Raw genomic sequence first — 18,702 nt, forward strand, 5'->3', positions numbered from 1 at the left:
CCCCGCTGCTCTCAGACCAGGCTCCTTCTTCTCATAAGTGGTGTGGCCCTGGACAAGCATATGCCCCTCAGGGTTTCCCCAGTCTCTCCATCTGCAGAGTGGGGGTCATTCTCCCATCTGTTTCCTAGGTCTGTCGGCCTACGAGCAGCTCCATGCCTCTCCACCTGGGGCCGATATCACGTGGAGCTTGTGCGCTGAGACTTCAGAAAGAAAGACGCCATCCAGGGCTGACACAGCACAGAATGGGGCAGAACGAGGCCTGGATGCGCCGTGGTACCCAGGAAAAGGCACTCCCCCTCCTGACTGTTTTGAGACCCCGCATGCAAGTTGGAGGACCGAAAGGAAGACTCGAAGGTCTCCCTCTCTTATAGAAAAGAGTAGCCAACTTTCTGGTCCTCTGTTTCCATTGAGATTCTGTTCAAGTGTCCCAGCTCGGCTTCTGCGGGTGGCTGAGCTTCTAATGGCTCCCTGCGTTCTTGTCTTTTCCTCTCCAAACCTTCCGTCCTTTTCCCCCTTCTGGGGTGGATGGGCGCTGTCATTGCTTCTACCTTCGAGACAGATTGATGAAAAGTCTGGACCATCGACTCCTTTCCTCTCTTTGGTTCCGTGTCTCTCTCTGGCTGTGTCCCTCTCTTTTCCTTTCTCGATTCAGTCTGTGCCTTCCTCTTTCTCTCTCGTGTGTGGATGGATGGATGCTAGGAATGCCCATGTATATGATTAGATGAGGGTTATGTTTTAGGGATAGGTTAGAGGGAGAGAAAGGCTTTAGGTCGGAGTTGGTCATGGGGGAAGGGTCAAGGGTGGTGGTGGTGTTTCTTGGAATCTGAGTGCTGTGCATTCTTCGTCTCTTTCCATATGAACCCCTTCTCAGATACACCACTTGCAAGGAGTCTCTCATGTTCCGTTTCCTATCTTTTGCATTTGTGAATGCTTAGCTTCTCTGTTGTGAAGAGGTTCCATTGGATGGAAACCCATTGGTGTACTTGGTTTCCCTCTTCCCCTTACTTGAAGAGACCCATTTCTACCTCCGCCCAGCAAATGGCAAGGAGACTCTGATGTTAAGGAGCCTTTGACCTACGCTTCTTTCTAGCTATCTCATGACATCAGTCTTTAGGGTGAGGTTTTTCCCCGATATTGAGGTGGTGTGAGATCAAAACCAATAGCGTTCTTCAGATGTAGCTGTCTGGTTTTCCCATGGACATTGATTGAAGAGGCTTTCTTGTTCCCATTTGGATATTCTCCCCTTCTGTGTCAGAGATGAGTTGACCATGGATGCCGGGGTTTGTTTCTGGACCCTCAACTTTATTCCATCGATCTGGATCTGTGTGTGTTGTTGTATTCCCAATAGCATACCGTCCTGCTGCTGCCGCTGCGGCTAAGTCACTTCAGTCGTGTCTGACTCTGCGCGACCCCATGGCCTGCAGCCTACCAGGCTCCTCCGTCCAGGGCATTTTCCAGGCAAGAGTACTGGAGTGGGTCGCCATCGCCTTCTCCGATACTCTCCTGAGGATCCTAGTTTGGTCGTCTAATTTCCTTTCACACAACCTTGGATGTCCGTATCGGGGCTTTTTCGTCGGATTGTATTGACAATTTAGGCTCTTTTCTGTTTCCGTAACCCCTTTTGCAATTCTTTGTTCGGTGCGAAAATGCATTGGCATTTTGGGAGGAATAGCATCGAAGCTGTGGATTGCCTTGTGGGGCTGTGACATCATTTTCCCAATAGGAATTCTTTCAAGCCCTGAGCACAGCTTCTCTTTCCAGTGATTGGTGTGGGCTTGATCTTCTTTCTTCCATCTCTCGCCGTTTTGTGAGAACAGGTCCTTCCTTCCCTTCTGGGTTAGATGGACTCGTGGGTATCACTTCAGTGAATGGCATTGTCAGTGGGGGTGATAATTCCCTTCTCATTGGAAGACTTTGCTGTGAGTATTAGAAGTGCAAGTGATTTCTCTTCCCCTTCCTCCCTGTCCATCTCTCAGAGCCACCGGGAAACAGAGGCCTCATCCAGGGTCACACAGGCCTGAGGGAGTGCAACTAGACTGTTGTTTCTTCAGGCCCTCAGTGCTGGACATCATCCGGGATACTCTGTGTGTGTCTTCCTCAGTCTGGTGTCCCTTCAGACCTTTCCCTAGTTTTCACAGGCTTGTTGTGTTGGTGTTCTTTGTCTGTTTGGAGACACGTCCTTGAGAAGCTTTGTGTTTCCACTCATTCGTCTCGCGATGTATGACCTGTCTTTTGCTTTTGTAATGAGGTCTTTCCCACAGTAGATATCTTTGATTTTGCAAAGTCCACTGTATTCTCTGGGTTGTTTTGTGGACTGCCTTTTAGTTTTGTGTGTGAAGACTCAAAGCACGTGTCCGGTTTCTGCTCATTGTTCTTCTAGATTTGTGACAAGTTTTCATGGAAACTTTGTCTAGGGATAACTGGAAGTGAACTCGGTGTAAGGTGTCAAGCCTCCATCTCCATTCATGTCATGCCCTGCAGTTTCCAATTCCCTGTTCCTGAGTGGTTTTGGAGACCTTGTGGGAAGTTTGGTTGCATCGGAGTTTGCATTTCCACCTTGAGTAGATTCACACTGTTCTGCCCTCAGGGACACTGTCAAGGGGGAGTGAGGAGCAGCCTGCACTTCCAGCAGTGACCACACGGTGGGGCGAGTGCTGCTCTCCCCTCTGGGAGCCCCAGGCCACAGGCATCCCAGTGAGGAGCCAGCTCTGTGCTCAGCTGAAAGGAGTTAGTCTCTCAGGAGCCTCTGAGCCCTTGCCTTTGGATCACCCAGGGTGGGCATTTACTGTGACAGAAAAAAATTGCCCTGAATTCCATGGACGGAAGAGCCTGGCTGTGTAGAGTTCGTGAGTTGCCGTGAATCAGACACAACTGAGGACACAAAAACTCAATAGACTAAAACACTTTTTGGGGGTGGGGGGAGTGAAAGGGGGTGATGTGGGGTTTTTTTGTCTTATATAATAGCCAAGGGAAATCTAGTTTAAACCTAAATTCACATAGATGGGAAAGGTATAGCTCTCCGTCACCCTATTAAAACAAAAAAAAAAAAAACGACTTAACTTTTCTGAAAGTTTATTTAGTAGCTTCCTTGAGCAGTTCATTGTGAAGCTTTTTTTTTTTTTTTTCTGTGACATTGGCCTCATTAAAAAGTACGGTTTGCCTTTACTGGATAATTTTGTTCATTGGTTTGTTAGGGAATCTTGGTAATATTTGAGTTTCCTGGGGAGCATGGTCACATGACCTGGCCCTGGCCAATCGGTGCGTTCCACCTCCCTGGCCACTGTGATTGGCTCCGGACTGGGGCAGTGCCCAATCGGGGCCCAGGGCCGGGCCTGACGTTGGAAGCCAGGGGAAGACGAGCTCTCGTCCTGCTGGGGTAGGGGAAGGGGTGGGGCCGGGGGAGGTCAGGCTCCAGCAGTGGGAGGGGCTTGAGGTCCGCCTGCGGCAGTTGGTGACCTTCCTGCTCCCCTCAGGGCAGAGCCGCCGGCCTGAGAATGAGGGTGCTGCTGAGCCCAGGGGCTGGGATGGCCCGTTGCTGCTGTGGTCCCAGAGCTCCACCCGAGACCTGAGGGAGGCCGTCTGCCCGTGAGTCCTCTCCCGCTTGTCTGTCAGCTTGTTTGAAGCATGCTGGGTTTTCTGCCCAGCTGGCTAAGGGGAGTCCCTGGAAATGCAAGGGTGTGGGTTTTGGCAGACTTCAGGGAAGACATGCCAGATGAGCCTGGGAGACTCCAGCTTAATCTGGATTCAGGAGATATCTCTTCGGGCCAGCTAGTAATTGTAGGATAAGCCTAATGAGTCTTCACAGGATGAAGAGAGTAACGTGCCAAGGTAGCAATCGATGTCCTCCTTCGAGAGGATGAAGCTGGTGCTCAGAGAAGGGGGGAACTTGGCCACAGCAAGGAGGTGTGCACCCAGACAGAACCCCCAGATCCGGCCATTTGAGCTCAGGGAGGCCACTGGTGTGGCTTGTCCCTGTGGCAGGGGCCGAGGCACGCAGCCCACCCTGATTCCTGCGGGGGCCTGACTTGGGAAGTGCCATCTGGTAGCTTTGAGACTCACCAAACCAAATTGCACTGGAGAGGGGAAGGACACCTTCCTTCATCCACCCCCCACCCCCGCCGGATTCCCACATACCCTGACCCCTTTCTCTGGATTTCGGAGCCATTTCCAGAGTCCCGCTCATATGACCTCATTCGAAGTGCACTGTGGACGAGCTGCCATCTGCAGCTGCTACCACAGCAGCCAAGGGCTTTAGCTCCCGAGTACCTCCCTTCCTTTGGAACTTGGGGGCCCTCTACTCCCCACTTGCACACCACAGACCTTTGCTGAGGATTGTGGGGACCCTCACTCAGTTTGCAGCACGTTGTAGCCATCCCTGTCCTCTCAATACCTCCCTTGCCACTCAGCTTGTGAGCTCCTTTGGAGCAGCGTGGCCCACCTGGCTGCAACGGAAGAGACACAGCTGACAGGGAAACAACAGCTTAGATCTGACAGCCGGAAAGCTCTGTCAAAAGGGACCTCCCTCTTCACACCGTAGAGGCTGTAGGAGCCGCCAGGGTTTGGGAACCAGTGCTGGGGCCAAAATGACTCCACAGCTGTTTTCCTTCCTGGGGAGGGTTCTGGCTCCAGTGGGAATGGCTCAAGTCTCCTAAGGTTCTGAAAGCCCACTGTGTGCAGATTCACGGTACACAGAGAGGAGAAGGTGGAGTCCTGCCCTGGAGGTGGGCACAGCTCACGGATGAGCCAGGCAGGCAGGCAGGCAGGCAGGGCCTGAGAACACCTGAGCTGCCTTCATGAGTGAACGGTGTGGGGGCAGAGGAAGAGAAGCCGGTCTGCTCCCTCATGTGGTGCCCAGGGCAGGTTGTCCCCAGAGGAAACCCTTACGACGGTGAGGACTATCACTGCTGTTTCCCAAGGGGTTCCGTCGGTGCGTGTCTTCCCCGGAGCGGTCAGGCCGTCTCTAAAGTACACTGGCCATGGGCATTGCCTCTCCTTGGAACTTCCCATGTGTTTCTCTTTTTTATGGAACAGTGATTTTTCTAGAGGGGTTCTGGGCCACAAGGTTGTTGGGTCATTTTCTAGCCTTCTGTCGTGAAGAACGCTTTCCTGGGCGTTGGGGTGGTTTGTTGTTCCAGCTCCCTTTCTTGGCTTCTTTTGGGAGCTGGTGCAACAAGAGGAGCTCAGCCTCTGCCTTCTGGCTGAGATGTCACCCTTCAAACAGCAATGCCTGCCTGGAGATAATGATGGCATTTGCCAAAAGGGCTTCGTTTGGCACATGATATCTTGAAAGGACGTACACCGTCCTTTCAGCTATCAAAGGCTAGTTCAAATGACATAAAAATGAGAACTCTCCAATGGAGTCTTACAGTAGGTGGAGAGTCCGAAAAAAACTCCTTCAGTCATTTCACTGAGAGTCATTGATTGGGGACACCAAGAATATAGGAAGGAATGCAGAAAGAAAAGGTGAAATTGTGTTCAGGATCGGGGGGAGGGATGAACAGGGCGTGCTTGCCTTGAATCCAGGCTTTGTTGGGGGGTGGGGCATAAAGATCGAACGGGTCTGAAACTACAAAGTGGTGATGGTAACACAGTATCACCAGAGTTACACAACAGTGTTCCCAAATTGCAACAATGATGAAAAAGTTTACTAATCCCAACTTAACCAAGAGAAATACAGGAAACCATACAAAAAATGAAACATCACCAGAAAGGTGGAAACAAACCAAATGCAAAGCAGTTCAGGGGAAAGGAACTCCATGTCCCCTGGGGGCAGACGGAGTTGCCGGCCTCCACGGTGAGCAGACAGGGATGGAGGCTGCAGAGCCGACCGCTCCCCTGGACGTGGTGTTTCCGGCAAGGGCTCTGGGTCTCTGTCCAGAGCGGGGGCTCGTTCTTCCTGCAGGGGCGGGTGAGTCATCGTCGGCGTCTGGGTGTTGCGCGGGAGCCAGGGCAGGCTCTCCCTGCCGAGGCGGTGACTCCTCCTCTGCCTCGGGTTCTCCTGCCAAAGCCCGAGCAGGTACAGGTGTACGTGGAGGTGGAGGTTCTGGCTGAGGGGGTGGGACATCAGTGCCTGGGGCTGGGGGTCCTGCAGGCACGGAGATCCGATCTGCCCGGTGTGCTGGCCAGTACCCAGCTGGCCTGGTGTCTCTGCGAGGGCAAGTCTCGGTTCTCCATCTGGCCTCGGTGGATCCCTGGGTCCTGCACCTGGAGCCACCACCTCTGTAGGGACAGGTCTGGGAAGTAGAGCCTGGTTCCAGTTGGAGGCCAGTGCTAGAGCCGGGGGAGAAGCAAAGTTTGCCCACAGGCCAGCCTTGGCATGTGCGTATCCCGGGACAGAAAGCTTCCAAGAGATTCCCAAAGAATACCCCGGGTCGGATGTCTTTTGGGACTGAAGTGTGCAAGATGGGGGTGGGGGTGTGAGGCCAGCGCTTGCTGCAGGCCCAGCAGCATCTTTCGGGGACTCGTCCCTGTGTAGCTCAGCACCCCCTCCCCACACACTCCCGTGCACCAGCCCCAGCGTCCTCACCTCTGTGCTCTGGCGTGCTGGGCTCCAGGTCCTCCTGCTGCCTCAGAGGCCGGGGTTCTCGGGACTCTGGGTCGGAGCCGGGTGTGCTGAGCTCCGTGGCAGCCTCAGACTGGGCCGCCGGGTGTATCCTGGGCGGTGTCTCGGCAGCAGGCCTTCCCCGCCTCCGCTTCGCCCCCGGTGGGGCTGATGCCTCCGTGGGCACGCTCACCTGGAGCCTGCACTGGGCCTCACGGGCGGGGGGGTGGTGCTCCGACCCCTCCCTCCGGGAGGTGGACGGGGTGTCCCCGTCCTCGGCCTCATCACGTGGGAAGCTCTGCAACGACAGTGACCGTCAGCCAGCCGTGCTGGGAGTTTTCCGAGCTGGGCCTGGCCAGTGGAGCCGCTGCTTCTGCCTGCTCGAACTTCTCTTCCCAGAAGGGTCAGAGACGTGTGTCTGCTCAGATCCCCACCCGGGAGGAAAGAGACCCACCTGAGGGTGTGAGGTCAGCCTGGGCGGCCGGCGCTGCCCGCACTCTCCCCATCCCACCCAGCCTGCTCTCCCCTGGGGTGTGGACACAACTTGTCCACAGGCTTCTGACCCCACATCCGCCTGGGCTTCCTTGAGGGAGACACACCCCGAGAAACCCGCATCCACACACACAGGCAAAGGACCCGGTGTTTCCGGGTGGCATGGGAGAGGTGGCCTGGCCCCGCCTGGGGCTCCCCGTGTTACCTTTCTGTTTCTCCGGGCAAAGGGCCAGAGGCCTCTCGGGGGTGCCCTGAGCCAACGTCGACAGGGTGCCCACGCACACTGCCTGTGAGCTTTCCTGAGGCCCCGGCCTCTGGGCAGGGGCAAACAGCAGAACATCCTGGCAGCAAGTGATCTGGCTGGGGGCTCCTCTCCGCTCTGGAGGCCTGGATACCCGGGTTGCGGGTTCTGTTGGGTTCTGTTGCCGGCAGGTGACATCATTTCCTGGGGTTCGTGCTGAGGTCCCTTCCCCAAAACTTCCCAAGGGAATCTCTGGGTTTCTGACTGCTCGACCACCCCCCTTAGGCCATGTGCAGGCACAGTGACAGCCACACAGCCCAGCCCACAGCCCTGGGGAGGCCTGGGTGCAGCCAGGGCCTGAGCTCCGAGGACCCCGCTGCTCTCAGACCAGGCTCCTTCTTCTCATAAGTGGTGTGGCCCTGGACAAGCATATGCCCCTCAGGGTTTCCCCAGTCTCTCCATCTGCAGAGTGGGGGTCATTCTCCCATCTGTTTCCTAGGTCTGTCGGCCTACGAGCAGCTCCATGCCTCTCCACCTGGGGCCGATATCACGTGGAGCTTGTGCGCTGAGACTTCAGAAAGAAAGACGCCATCCAGGGCTGACACAGCACAGAATGGGGCAGAACGAGGCCTGGATGCGCCGTGGTACCCAGGAAAAGGCACTCCCCCTCCTGACTGTTTTGAGACCCCGCATGCAAGTTGGAGGACCGAAAGGAAGACTCGAAGGTCTCCCTCTCTTATAGAAAAGAGTAGCCAACTTTCTGGTCCTCTGTTTCCATTGAGATTCTGTTCAAGTGTCCCAGCTCGGCTTCTGCGGGTGGCTGAGCTTCTAATGGCTCCCTGCGTTCTTGTCTTTTCCTCTCCAAACCTTCCGTCCTTTTCCCCCTTCTGGGGTGGATGGGCGCTGTCATTGCTTCTACCTTCGAGACAGATTGATGAAAAGTCTGGACCATCGACTCCTTTCCTCTCTTTGGTTCCGTGTCTCTCTCTGGCTGTGTCCCTCTCTTTTCCTTTCTCGATTCAGTCTGTGCCTTCCTCTTTCTCTCTCGTGTGTGGATGGATGGATGCTAGGAATGCCCATGTATATGATTAGATGAGGGTTATGTTTTAGGGATAGGTTAGAGGGAGAGAAAGGCTTTAGGTCGGAGTTGGTCATGGGGGAAGGGTCAAGGGTGGTGGTGGTGTTTCTTGGAATCTGAGTGCTGTGCATTCTTCGTCTCTTTCCATATGAACCCCTTCTCAGATACACCACTTGCAAGGAGTCTCTCATGTTCCGTTTCCTATCTTTTGCATTTGTGAATGCTTAGCTTCTCTGTTGTGAAGAGGTTCCATTGGATGGAAACCCATTGGTGTACTTGGTTTCCCTCTTCCCCTTACTTGAAGAGACCCATTTCTACCTCCGCCCAGCAAATGGCAAGGAGACTCTGATGTTAAGGAGCCTTTGACCTACGCTTCTTTCTAGCTATCTCATGACATCAGTCTTTAGGGTGAGGTTTTTCCCCGATATTGAGGTGGTGTGAGATCAAAACCAATAGCGTTCTTCAGATGTAGCTGTCTGGTTTTCCCATGGACATTGATTGAAGAGGCTTTCTTGTTCCCATTTGGATATTCTCCCCTTCTGTGTCAGAGATGAGTTGACCATGGATGCCGGGGTTTGTTTCTGGACCCTCAACTTTATTCCATCGATCTGGATCTGTGTGTGTTGTTGTATTCCCAATAGCATACCGTCCTGCTGCTGCCGCTGCGGCTAAGTCACTTCAGTCGTGTCTGACTCTGCGCGACCCCATGGCCTGCAGCCTACCAGGCTCCTCCGTCCAGGGCATTTTCCAGGCAAGAGTACTGGAGTGGGTCGCCATCGCCTTCTCCGATACTCTCCTGAGGATCCTAGTTTGGTCGTCTGATTTCCTTTCACACAACCTTGGATGTCCGTATCGGGGCTTTTTCGTCGGATTGTATTGACAATTTAGGCTCTTTTCTGTTTCCGTAACCCCTTTTGCAATTCTTTGTTCGGTGCGAAAATGCATTGGCATTTTGGGAGGAATAGCATCGAAGCTGTGGATTGCCTTGTGGGGCTGTGACATCATTTTCCCAATAGGAATTCTTTCAAGCCCTGAGCACAGCTTCTCTTTCCAGTGATTGGTGTGGGCTTGATCTTCTTTCTTCCATCTCTCGCCGTTTTGTGAGAACAGGTCCTTCCTTCCCTTCTGGGTTAGATGGACTCGTGGGTATCACTTCAGTGAATGGCATTGTCAGTGGGGGTGATAATTCCCTTCTCATTGGAAGACTTTGCTGTGAGTATTAGAAGTGCAAGTGATTTCTCTTCCCCTTCCTCCCTGTCCATCTCTCAGAGCCACCGGGAAACAGAGGCCTCATCCAGGGTCACACAGGCCTGAGGGAGTGCAACTAGACTGTTGTTTCTTCAGGCCCTCAGTGCTGGACATCATCCGGGATACTCTGTGTGTGTCTTCCTCAGTCTGGTGTCCCTTCAGACCTTTCCCTAGTTTTCACAGGCTTGTTGTGTTGGTGTTCTTTGTCTGTTTGGAGACACGTCCTTGAGAAGCTTTGTGTTTCCACTCATTCGTCTCGCGATGTATGACCTGTCTTTTGCTTTTGTAATGAGGTCTTTCCCACAGTAGATATCTTTGATTTTGCAAAGTCCACTGTATTCTCTGGGTTGTTTTGTGGACTGCCTTTTAGTTTTGTGTGTGAAGACTCAAAGCACGTGTCCGGTTTCTGCTCATTGTTCTTCTAGATTTGTGACAAGTTTTCATGGAAACTTTGTCTAGGGATAACTGGAAGTGAACTCGGTGTAAGGTGTCAAGCCTCCATCTCCATTCATGTCATGCCCTGCAGTTTCCAATTCCCTGTTCCTGAGTGGTTTTGGAGACCTTGTGGGAAGTTTGGTTGCATCGGAGTTTGCATTTCCACCTTGAGTAGATTCACACTGTTCTGCCCTCAGGGACACTGTCAAGGGGGAGTGAGGAGCAGCCTGCACTTCCAGCAGTGACCACACGGTGGGGCGAGTGCTGCTCTCCCCTCTGGGAGCCCCAGGCCACAGGCATCCCAGTGAGGAGCCAGCTCTGTGCTCAGCTGAAAGGAGTTAGTCTCTCAGGAGCCTCTGAGCCCTTGCCTTTGGATCACCCAGGGTGGGCATTTACTGTGACAGAAAAAAATTGCCCTGAATTCCATGGACGGAAGAGCCTGGCTGTGTAGAGTTCGTGAGTTGCCGTGAATCAGACACAACTGAGGACACAAAAACTCAATAGACTAAAACACTTTTTGGGGGTGGGGGGAGTGAAAGGGGGTGATGTGGGGTTTTTTTGTCTTATATAATAGCCAAGGGAAATCTAGTTTAAACCTAAATTCACATAGATGGGAAAGGTATAGCTCTCCGTCACCCTATTAAAACAAAAAAAAAAAAAACGACTTAACTTTTCTGAAAGTTTATTTAGTAGCTTCCTTGAGCAGTTCATTGTGAAGCTTTTTTTTTTTTTTTCTGTGACATTGGCCTCATTAAAAAGTACGGTTTGCCTTTACTGGATAATTTTGTTCATTGGTTTGTTAGGGAATCTTGGTAATATTTGAGTTTCCTGGGGAGCATGGTCACATGACCTGGCCCTGGCCAATCGGTGCGTTCCACCTCCCTGGCCACTGTGATTGGCTCCGGACTGGGGCAGTGCCCAATCGGGGCCCAGGGCCGGGCCTGACGTTGGAAGCCAGGGGAAGACGAGCTCTCGTCCTGCTGGGGTAGGGGAAGGGGTGGGGCCGGGGGAGGTCAGGCTCCAGCAGTGGGAGGGGCTTGAGGTCCGCCTGCGGCAGTTGGTGACCTTCCTGCTCCCCTCAGGGCAGAGCCGCCGGCCTGAGAATGAGGGTGCTGCTGAGCCCAGGGGCTGGGATGGCCCGTTGCTGCTGTGGTCCCAGAGCTCCACCCGAGACCTGAGGGAGGCCGTCTGCCCGTGAGTCCTCTCCCGCTTGTCTGTCAGCTTGTTTGAAGCATGCTGGGTTTTCTGCCCAGCTGGCTAAGGGGAGTCCCTGGAAATGCAAGGGTGTGGGTTTTGGCAGACTTCAGGGAAGACATGCCAGATGAGCCTGGGAGACTCCAGCTTAATCTGGATTCAGGAGATATCTCTTCGGGCCAGCTAGTAATTGTAGGATAAGCCTAATGAGTCTTCACAGGATGAAGAGAGTAACGTGCCAAGGTAGCAATCGATGTCCTCCTTCGAGAGGATGAAGCTGGTGCTCAGAGAAGGGGGGAACTTGGCCACAGCAAGGAGGTGTGCACCCAGACAGAACCCCCAGATCCGGCCATTTGAGCTCAGGGAGGCCACTGGTGTGGCTTGTCCCTGTGGCAGGGGCCGAGGCACGCAGCCCACCCTGATTCCTGTGGGGGCCTGACTTGGGAAGTGCCATCTGGTAGCTTTGAGACTCACCAAACCAAATTGCACTGGAGAGGGGAAGGACACCTTCCTTCATCCACCCCCCACCCCCGCCGGATTCCCACATACCCTGACCCCTTTCTCTGGATTTCGGAGCCATTTCCAGAGTCCCGCTCATATGACCTCATTCGAAGTGCACTGTGGACGAGCTGCCATCTGCAGCTGCTACCACAGCAGCCAAGGGCTTTAGCTCCCGAGTACCTCCCTTCCTTTGGAACTTGGGGGCCCTCTACTCCCCACTTGCACACCACAGACCTTTGCTGAGGATTGTGGGGACCCTCACTCAGTTTGTAGCACGTTGTAGCCATCCCTGTCCTCTCAATACCTCCCTTGCCACTCAGCTTGTGAGCTCCTTTGGAGCAGCGTGGCCCACCTGGCTGCAACGGAAGAGACACAGCTGACAGGGAAACAACAGCTTAGATCTGACAGCCGGAAAGCTCTGTCAAAAGGGACCTCCCTCTTCACACCGTAGAGGCTGTAGGAGCCGCCAGGGTTTGGGAACCAGTGCTGGGGCCAAAATGACTCCACAGCTGTTTTCCTTCCTGGGGAGGGTTCTGGCTCCAGTGGGAATGGCTCAAGTCTCCTAAGGTTCTGAAAGCCCACTGTGTGCAGATTCACGGTACACAGAGAGGAGAAGGTGGAGTCCTGCCCTGGAGGTGGGCACAGCTCACGGATGAGCCAGGCAGGCAGGCAGGCAGGCAGGGCATGAGAACACCTGAGCTGCCTTCATGAGTGAACGGTGTGGGGGCAGAGGAAGAGAAGCCGGTCTGCTCCCTCATGTGGTGCCCAGGGCAGGTTGTCCCCAGAGGAAACCCTTACGACGGTGAGGACTATCACTGCTGTTTCCCAAGGGGTTCCGTCGGTGCGTGTCTTCCCCGGAGCGGTCAGGCCGTCTCTAAAGTACACTGGCCATGGGCATTGCCTCTCCTTGGAACTTCCCATGTGTTTCTCTTTTTTATGGAACAGTGATTTTTCTAGAGGGGTTCTGGGCCACAAGGTTGTTGGGTCATTTTCTAGCCTTCTGTCGTGAAGAACGCTTTCCTGGGCGTTGGGGTGGTTTGTTGTTCCAGCTCCCTTTCTTGGCTTCTTTTGGGAGCTGGTGCAACAAGAGGAGCTCAGCCTCTGCCTTCTGGCTGAGATGTCACCCTTCAAACAGCAATGCCTGCCTGGAGATAATGATGGCATTTGCCAAAAGGGCTTCGTTTGGCACATGATATCTTGAAAGGACGTACACCGTCCTTTCAGCTATCAAAGGCTAGTTCAAATGACATAAAAATGAGAACTCTCCAATGGAGTCTTACAGTAGGTGGAGAGTCCGAAAAAAACTCCTTCAGTCATTTCACTGAGAGTCATTGATTGGGGACACCAAGAATATAGGAAGGAATGCAGAAAGAAAAGGTGAAATTGTGTTCAGGATCGGGGGGAGGGATGAACAGGGCGTGCTTGCCTTGAATCCAGGCTTTGTTGGGGGGTGGGGCATAAAGATCGAACGGGTCTGAAACTACAAAGTGGTGATGGTAACACAGTATCACCAGAGTTACACAACAGTGTTCCCAAATTGCAACAATGATGAAAAAGTTTACTAATCCCAACTTAACCAAGAGAAATACAGGAAACCATACAAAAAATGAAACATCACCAGAAAGGTGGAAACAAACCAAATGCAAAGCAGTTCAGGGGAAAGGAACTCCATGTCCCCTGGGGGCAGACGGAGTTGCCGGCCTCCACGGTGAGCAGACAGGGATGGAGGCTGCAGAGCCGACCGCTCCCCTGGACGTGGTGTTTCCGGCAAGGGCTCTGGGTCTCTGTCCAGAGCGGGGGCTCGTTCTTCCTGCAGGGGCGGGTGAGTCATCGTCGGCGTCTGGGTGTTGCGCGGGAGCCAGGGCAGGCTCTCCCTGCCGAGGCGGTGACTCCTCCTCTGCCTCGGGTTCTCCTGCCAAAGCCCGAGCAGGTACAGGTGCACGTGGAGGTGGAGCTTCTGGCTGAGGGGGTGGGACATCAGTGCCTGGGGCTGGGGGTCCTGCAGGCACGGAGATCCGATCTGCCCGGTGTGCTGGCCAGTACCCAGCTGGCCTGGTGTCTCTGCGAGGGCAAGTCTCGGTTCTCCATCTGGCCTCGGTGGATCCCTGGGTCCTGCACCTGGAGCCACCACCTCTGTAGGGACAGGTCTGGGAAGTAGAGCCTGGTTCCAGTTGGAGGCCAGTGCTAGAGCCGGGGGAGAAGCAAAGTTTGCCCACAGGCCAGCCTTGGCATGTGCGTATCCCGGGACAGAAAGCTTCCAAGAGATTCCCAAAGAATACCCCGGGTCGGATGTCTTTTGGGACTGAAGTGTGCAAGATGGGGGTGGGGGTGTGAGGCCAGCGCTTGCTGCAGGCCCAGCAGCATCTTTCGGGGACTCGTCCCTGTGTAGCTCAGCACCCCCTCCCCACACACTCCCGTGCACCAGCCCCAGCGTCCTCACCTCTGTGCTCTGGCGTGCTGGGCTCCAGGTCCTCCTGCTGCCTCAGAGGCCGGGGTTCTCGGGACTCTGGGTCGGAGCCGGGTGTGCTGAGCTCCGTGGCAGCCTCAGACTGGGCCGCCGGGTGTATCCTGGGCGGTGTCTCGGCAGCAGGCCTTCCCCGCCTCCGCTTCGCCCCCGGTGGGGCTGATGCCTCCGTGGGCACGCTCACCTGGAGCCTGCACTGGGCCTCACGGGCGGGGGGGTGGTGCTCCGACCCCTCCCTCCGGGAGGTGGACGGGGTGTCCCCGTCCTCGGCCTCATCACGTGGGAAGCTCTGCAACGACAGTGACCGTCAGCCAGCCGTGCTGGGAGTTTTCCGAGCTGGGCCTGGCCAGTGGAGCCGCTGCTTCTGCCTGCTCGAACTTCTCTTCCCAGAAGGGTCAGAGACGTGTGTCTGCTCAGATCCCCACCCGGGAGGAAAGAGACCCACCTGAGGGTGTGAGGTCAGCCTGGGCGGCCGGCGCTGCCCGCACTCTCCCCATCCCACCCAGCCTGCTCTCCCCTGGGGTGTGGACACAACTTGTCCACAGGCTTCTGACCCCACATCCGCCTGGGCTTCCTTGAGGGAGACACACCCCGAGAAACCCGCATCCACACACACAGGCAAAGGACCCGGTGTTTCCGGGTGGCATGGGAGAGGTGGCCTGGCCCCGCCTGGGGCTCCCCGTGTTACCTTTCTGTTTCTCCGGGCAAAGGGCCAGAGGCCTCTCGGGGGTGCCCTGAGCCAACGTCGACAGGGTGCCCACGCACACTGCCTGTGAGCTTTCCTGAGGCCCCGGCCTCTGGGCAGGGGCAAACAGCAGAACATCCTGGCAGCAAGTGATCTGGCTGGGGGCTCCTCTCCGCTCTGGAGGCCTGGATACCCGGGTTGCGGGTTCTGTTGGGTTCTGTTGCCGGCAGGTGACATCATTTCCTGGGGTTCGTGCTGAGGTCCCTTCCCCAAAACTTCCCAAGGGAATCTCTGGGTTTCTGACTGCTCGACCACCCCCCTTAGGCCATGTGCAGGCACAGTGACAGCCACACAGCCCAGCCCACAGCCCTGGGGAGGCCTGGGTGCAGCCAGGGCCTGAGCTCCGAGGACCCCGCTGCTCTCAGACCAGGCTCCTTCTTCTCATAAGTGGTGTGGCCCTGGACAAGCATATGCCCCTCAGGGTTTCCCCAGTCTCTCCATCTGCAGAGTGGGGGTCATTCTCCCATCTGTTTCCTAGGTCTGTCGGCCTACGAGCAGCTCCATGCCTCTCCACCTGGGGCCGATATCACGTGGAGCTTGTGCGCTGAGACTTCAGAAAGAAAGACGCCATCCAGGGCTGACACAGCACAGAATGGGGCAGAACGAGGCCTGGATGCGCCGTGGTACCCAGGAAAAGGCACTCCCCCTCCTGACTGTTTTGAGACCCCGCATGCAAGTTGGAGGACCGAAAGGAAGACTCGAAGGTCTCCCTCTCTTATAGAAAAGAGTAGCCAACTTTCTGGTCCTCTGTTTCCATTGAGATTCTGTTCAAGTGTCCCAGCTCGGCTTCTGCGGGTGGCTGAGCTTCTAATGGCTCCCTGCGTTCTTGTCTTTTCCTCTCCAAACCTTCCGTCCTTTTCCCCCTTCTGGGGTGGATGGGCGCTGTCATTGCTTCTACCTTCGAGACAGATTGATGAAAAGTCTGGACCATCGACTCCTTTCCTCTCTTTGGTTCCGTGTCTCTCTCTGGCTGTGTCCCTCTCTTTTCCTTTCTCGATTCAGTCTGTGCCTTCCTCTTTCTCTCTCGTGTGTGGATGGATGGATGCTAGGAATGCCCATGTATATGATTAGATGAGGGTTATGTTTTAGGGATAGGTTAGAGGGAGAGAAAGGCTTTAGGTCGGAGTTGGTCATGGGGGAAGGGTCAAGGGTGGTGGTGGTGTTTCTTGGAATCTGAGTGCTGTGCATTCTTCGTCTCTTTCCATATGAACCCCTTCTCAGATACACCACTTGCAAGGAGTCTCTCATGTTCCGTTTCCTATCTTTTGCATTTGTGAATGCTTAGCTTCTCTGTTGTGAAGAGGTTCCATTGGATGGAAACCCATTGGTGTACTTGGTTTCCCTCTTCCCCTTACTTGAAGAGACCCATTTCTACCTCCGCCCAGCAAATGGCAAGGAGACTCTGATGTTAAGGAGCCTTTGACCTACGCTTCTTTCTAGCTATCTCATGACATCAGTCTTTAGGGTGAGGTTTTTCCCCGATATTGAGGTGGTGTGAGATCAAAACCAATAGCGTTCTTCAGATGTAGCTGTCTGGTTTTCCCATGGACATTGATTGAAGAGGCTTTCTTGTTCCCATTTGGATATTCTCCCCTTCTGTGTCAGAGATGAGTTGACCATGGATGCCGGGGTTTGTTTCTGGACCCTCAACTTTATTCCATCGATCTGGATCTGTGTGTGTTGTTGTATTCCCAATAGCATACCGTCCTGCTGCTGCCGCTGCGGCTAAGTCACTTCAGTCGTGTCTGACTCTGCGCGACCCCATGGCCTGCAGCCTACCAGGCTCCTCCGTCCAGGGCATTTTCCAGGCAAGAGTACTGGAGTGGGTCGCCATCGCCTTCTCCGATACTCTCCTGAGGATCCTAGTTTGGTCGTCTGATTTCCTTTCACACAACCTTGGATGTCCGTATCGGGGCTTTTTCGTCGGATTGTATTGACAATTTAGGCTCTTTTCTGTTTCCGTAACCCCTTTTGCAATTCTTTGTTCGGTGCGAAAATGCATTGGCATTTTGGGAGGAATAGCATCGAAGCTGTGGATTGCCTTGTGGGGCTGTGACATCATTTTCCCAATAGGAATTCTTTCAAGCCCTGAGCACAGCTTCTCTTTCCAGTGATTGGTGTGGGCTTGATCTTCTTTCTTCCATCTCTCGCCGTTTTGTGAGAACAGGTCCTTCCTTCCCTTCTGGGTTAGATGGACTCGTGGGTATCACTTCAGTGAATGGCATTGTCAGTGGGGGTGATAATTCCCTTCTCATTGGAAGACTTTGCTGTGAGTATTAGAAGTGCAAGTGATTTCTCTTCCCCTTCCTCCCTGTCCATCTCTCAGAGCCACCGGGAAACAGAGGCCTCATCCAGGGTCACACAGGCCTGAGGGAGTGCAACTAGACTGTTGTTTCTTCAGGCCCTCAGTGCTGGACATCATCCGGGATACTCTGTGTGTGTCTTCCTCAGTCTGGTGTCCCTTCAGACCTTTCCCTAGTTTTCACAGGCTTGTTGTGTTGGTGTTCTTTGTCTGTTTGGAGACACGTCCTTGAGAAGCTTTGTGTTTCCACTCATTCGTCTCGCGATGTATGACCTGTCTTTTGCTTTTGTAATGAGGTCTTTCCCACAGTAGATATCTTTGATTTTGCAAAGTCCACTGTATTCTCTGGGTTGTTTTGTGGACTGCCTTTTAGTTTTGTGTGTGAAGACTCAAAGCACGTGTCCGGTTTCTGCTCATTGTTCTTCTAGATTTGTGACAAGTTTTCATGGAAACTTTGTCTAGGGATAACTGGAAGTGAACTCGGTGTAAGGTGTCAAGCCTCCATCTCCATTCATGTCATGCCCTGCAGTTTCCAATTCCCTGTTCCTGAGTGGTTTTGGAGACCTTGTGGGAAGTTTGGTTGCATCGGAGTTTGCATTTCCACCTTGAGTAGATTCACACTGTTCTGCCCTCAGGGACACTGTCAAGGGGGAGTGAGGAGCAGCCTGCACTTCCAGCAGTGACCACACGGTGGGGCGAGTGCTGCTCTCCCCTCTGGGAGCCCCAGGCCACAGGCATCCCAGTGAGGAGCCAGCTCTGTGCTCAGCTGAAAGGAGTTAGTCTCTCAGGAGCCTCTGAGCCCTTGCCTTTGGATCACCCAGGGTGGGCATTTACTGTGACAGAAAAAAATTGCCCTGAATTCCATGGACGGAAGAGCCTGGCTGTGTAGAGTTCGTGAGTTGCCGTGAATCAGACACAACTGAGGACACAAAAACTCAATAGACTAAAACACTTTTTGGGGGTGGGGGGAGTGAAAGGGGGTGATGTGGGGTTTTTTTGTCTTATATAATAGCCAAGGGAAATCTAGTTTAAACCTAAATTCACATAGATGGGAAAGGTATAGCTCTCCGTCACCCTATTAAAACAAAAAAAAAAAAAAACGACTTAACTTTTCTGAAAGTTTATTTAGTAGCTTCCTTGAGCAGTTCATTGTGAAGCTTTTTTTTTTTTTTTCTGTGACATTGGCCTCATTAAAAAGTACGGTTTGCCTTTACTGGATAATTTTGTTCATTGGTTTGTTAGGGAATCTTGGTAATATTTGAGTTTCCTGGGGAGCATGGTCACATGACCTGGCCCTGGCCAATCGGTGCGTTCCACCTCCCTGGCCACTGTGATTGGCTCCGGACTGGGGCAGTGCCCAATCGGGGCCCAGGGCCGGGCCTGACGTTGGAAGCCAGGGGAAGACGAGCTCTCGTCCTGCTGGGGTAGGGGAAGGGGTGGGGCCGGGGGAGGTCAGGCTCC

The 18,702-nt window shown here is 54.0% G+C and overlaps 2 protein-coding genes and 1 long non-coding RNA gene across 4 annotated transcripts in view; 1 reads left to right on the top strand and 2 right to left on the bottom strand.

Moving 5' to 3' along the window:
* LOC145513990 (uncharacterized) overlaps nt 1–18,702 on the top strand; it is a 93,714-nt gene that overhangs the window by 65,346 nt on the left and 9,666 nt on the right. Inside the window, exons 10-11 of one of the 2 annotated variants that reach the window (XR_014059793.1) lie at nt 3,474–3,585; nt 11,118–11,229. This is a non-coding gene — a long non-coding RNA (uncharacterized LOC145513990). Of the gene's footprint in view, nt 1–3,473; nt 3,586–11,117; nt 11,230–13,717; nt 15,644–18,702 lie in introns of those variants that run through there. The other variant, XR_014059794.1, reaches the window with a different exon arrangement.
* LOC145513954 (uncharacterized) lies at nt 112–10,690 on the bottom strand. Its single transcript, XM_081511031.1, has 3 exons — nt 7,239–10,690; nt 6,527–6,839; nt 112–6,270 (listed from the first exon to the last, which is right to left on the bottom strand). Exons 1-3 carry the CDS (start codon nt 7,473–7,475, stop codon nt 5,648–5,650), a joined length of 1,173 nt encoding a protein of 390 aa, XP_081367157.1. The 5' UTR covers nt 7,476–10,690; the 3' UTR covers nt 112–5,647.
* LOC145513945 (uncharacterized) lies at nt 13,264–18,345 on the bottom strand. Its single transcript, XM_081511016.1, has 3 exons — nt 14,883–18,345; nt 14,171–14,483; nt 13,264–13,914 (listed from the first exon to the last, which is right to left on the bottom strand). Exons 1-3 carry the CDS (start codon nt 15,117–15,119, stop codon nt 13,292–13,294), a joined length of 1,173 nt encoding a protein of 390 aa, XP_081367142.1. The 5' UTR covers nt 15,120–18,345; the 3' UTR covers nt 13,264–13,291.

The sequence above is a fragment of the Giraffa tippelskirchi genome, chromosome 7 (assembly GCF_054371585.1).
Source record: "Giraffa tippelskirchi isolate mGirTip1 chromosome 7, T2T-mGirTip1v1.2.pri, whole genome shotgun sequence".
Classification (NCBI taxonomy): domain Eukaryota; kingdom Metazoa; phylum Chordata; class Mammalia; order Artiodactyla; family Giraffidae; genus Giraffa; species Giraffa tippelskirchi.

Coding starts and splice junctions, on each gene's coding strand:
- LOC145513954 (XM_081511031.1), bottom strand. CDS start 7,475: ATGATGTCACCTGCCGGCAACAGAACCCAACAGAACCCGCAACCCGGG. Junction 6,840..7,238: donor TTGCCCGGAGAAACAGAAAG/GTAACACGGGGA, acceptor CTGTCGTTGCAG/AGCTTCCCACGTGATGAGGC. Junction 6,271..6,526: donor CAGCACGCCAGAGCACAGAG/GTGAGGACGCTG, acceptor CCCCGGCTCTAG/CACTGGCCTCCAACTGGAAC.
- LOC145513945 (XM_081511016.1), bottom strand. CDS start 15,119: ATGATGTCACCTGCCGGCAACAGAACCCAACAGAACCCGCAACCCGGG. Junction 14,484..14,882: donor TTGCCCGGAGAAACAGAAAG/GTAACACGGGGA, acceptor CTGTCGTTGCAG/AGCTTCCCACGTGATGAGGC. Junction 13,915..14,170: donor CAGCACGCCAGAGCACAGAG/GTGAGGACGCTG, acceptor CCCCGGCTCTAG/CACTGGCCTCCAACTGGAAC.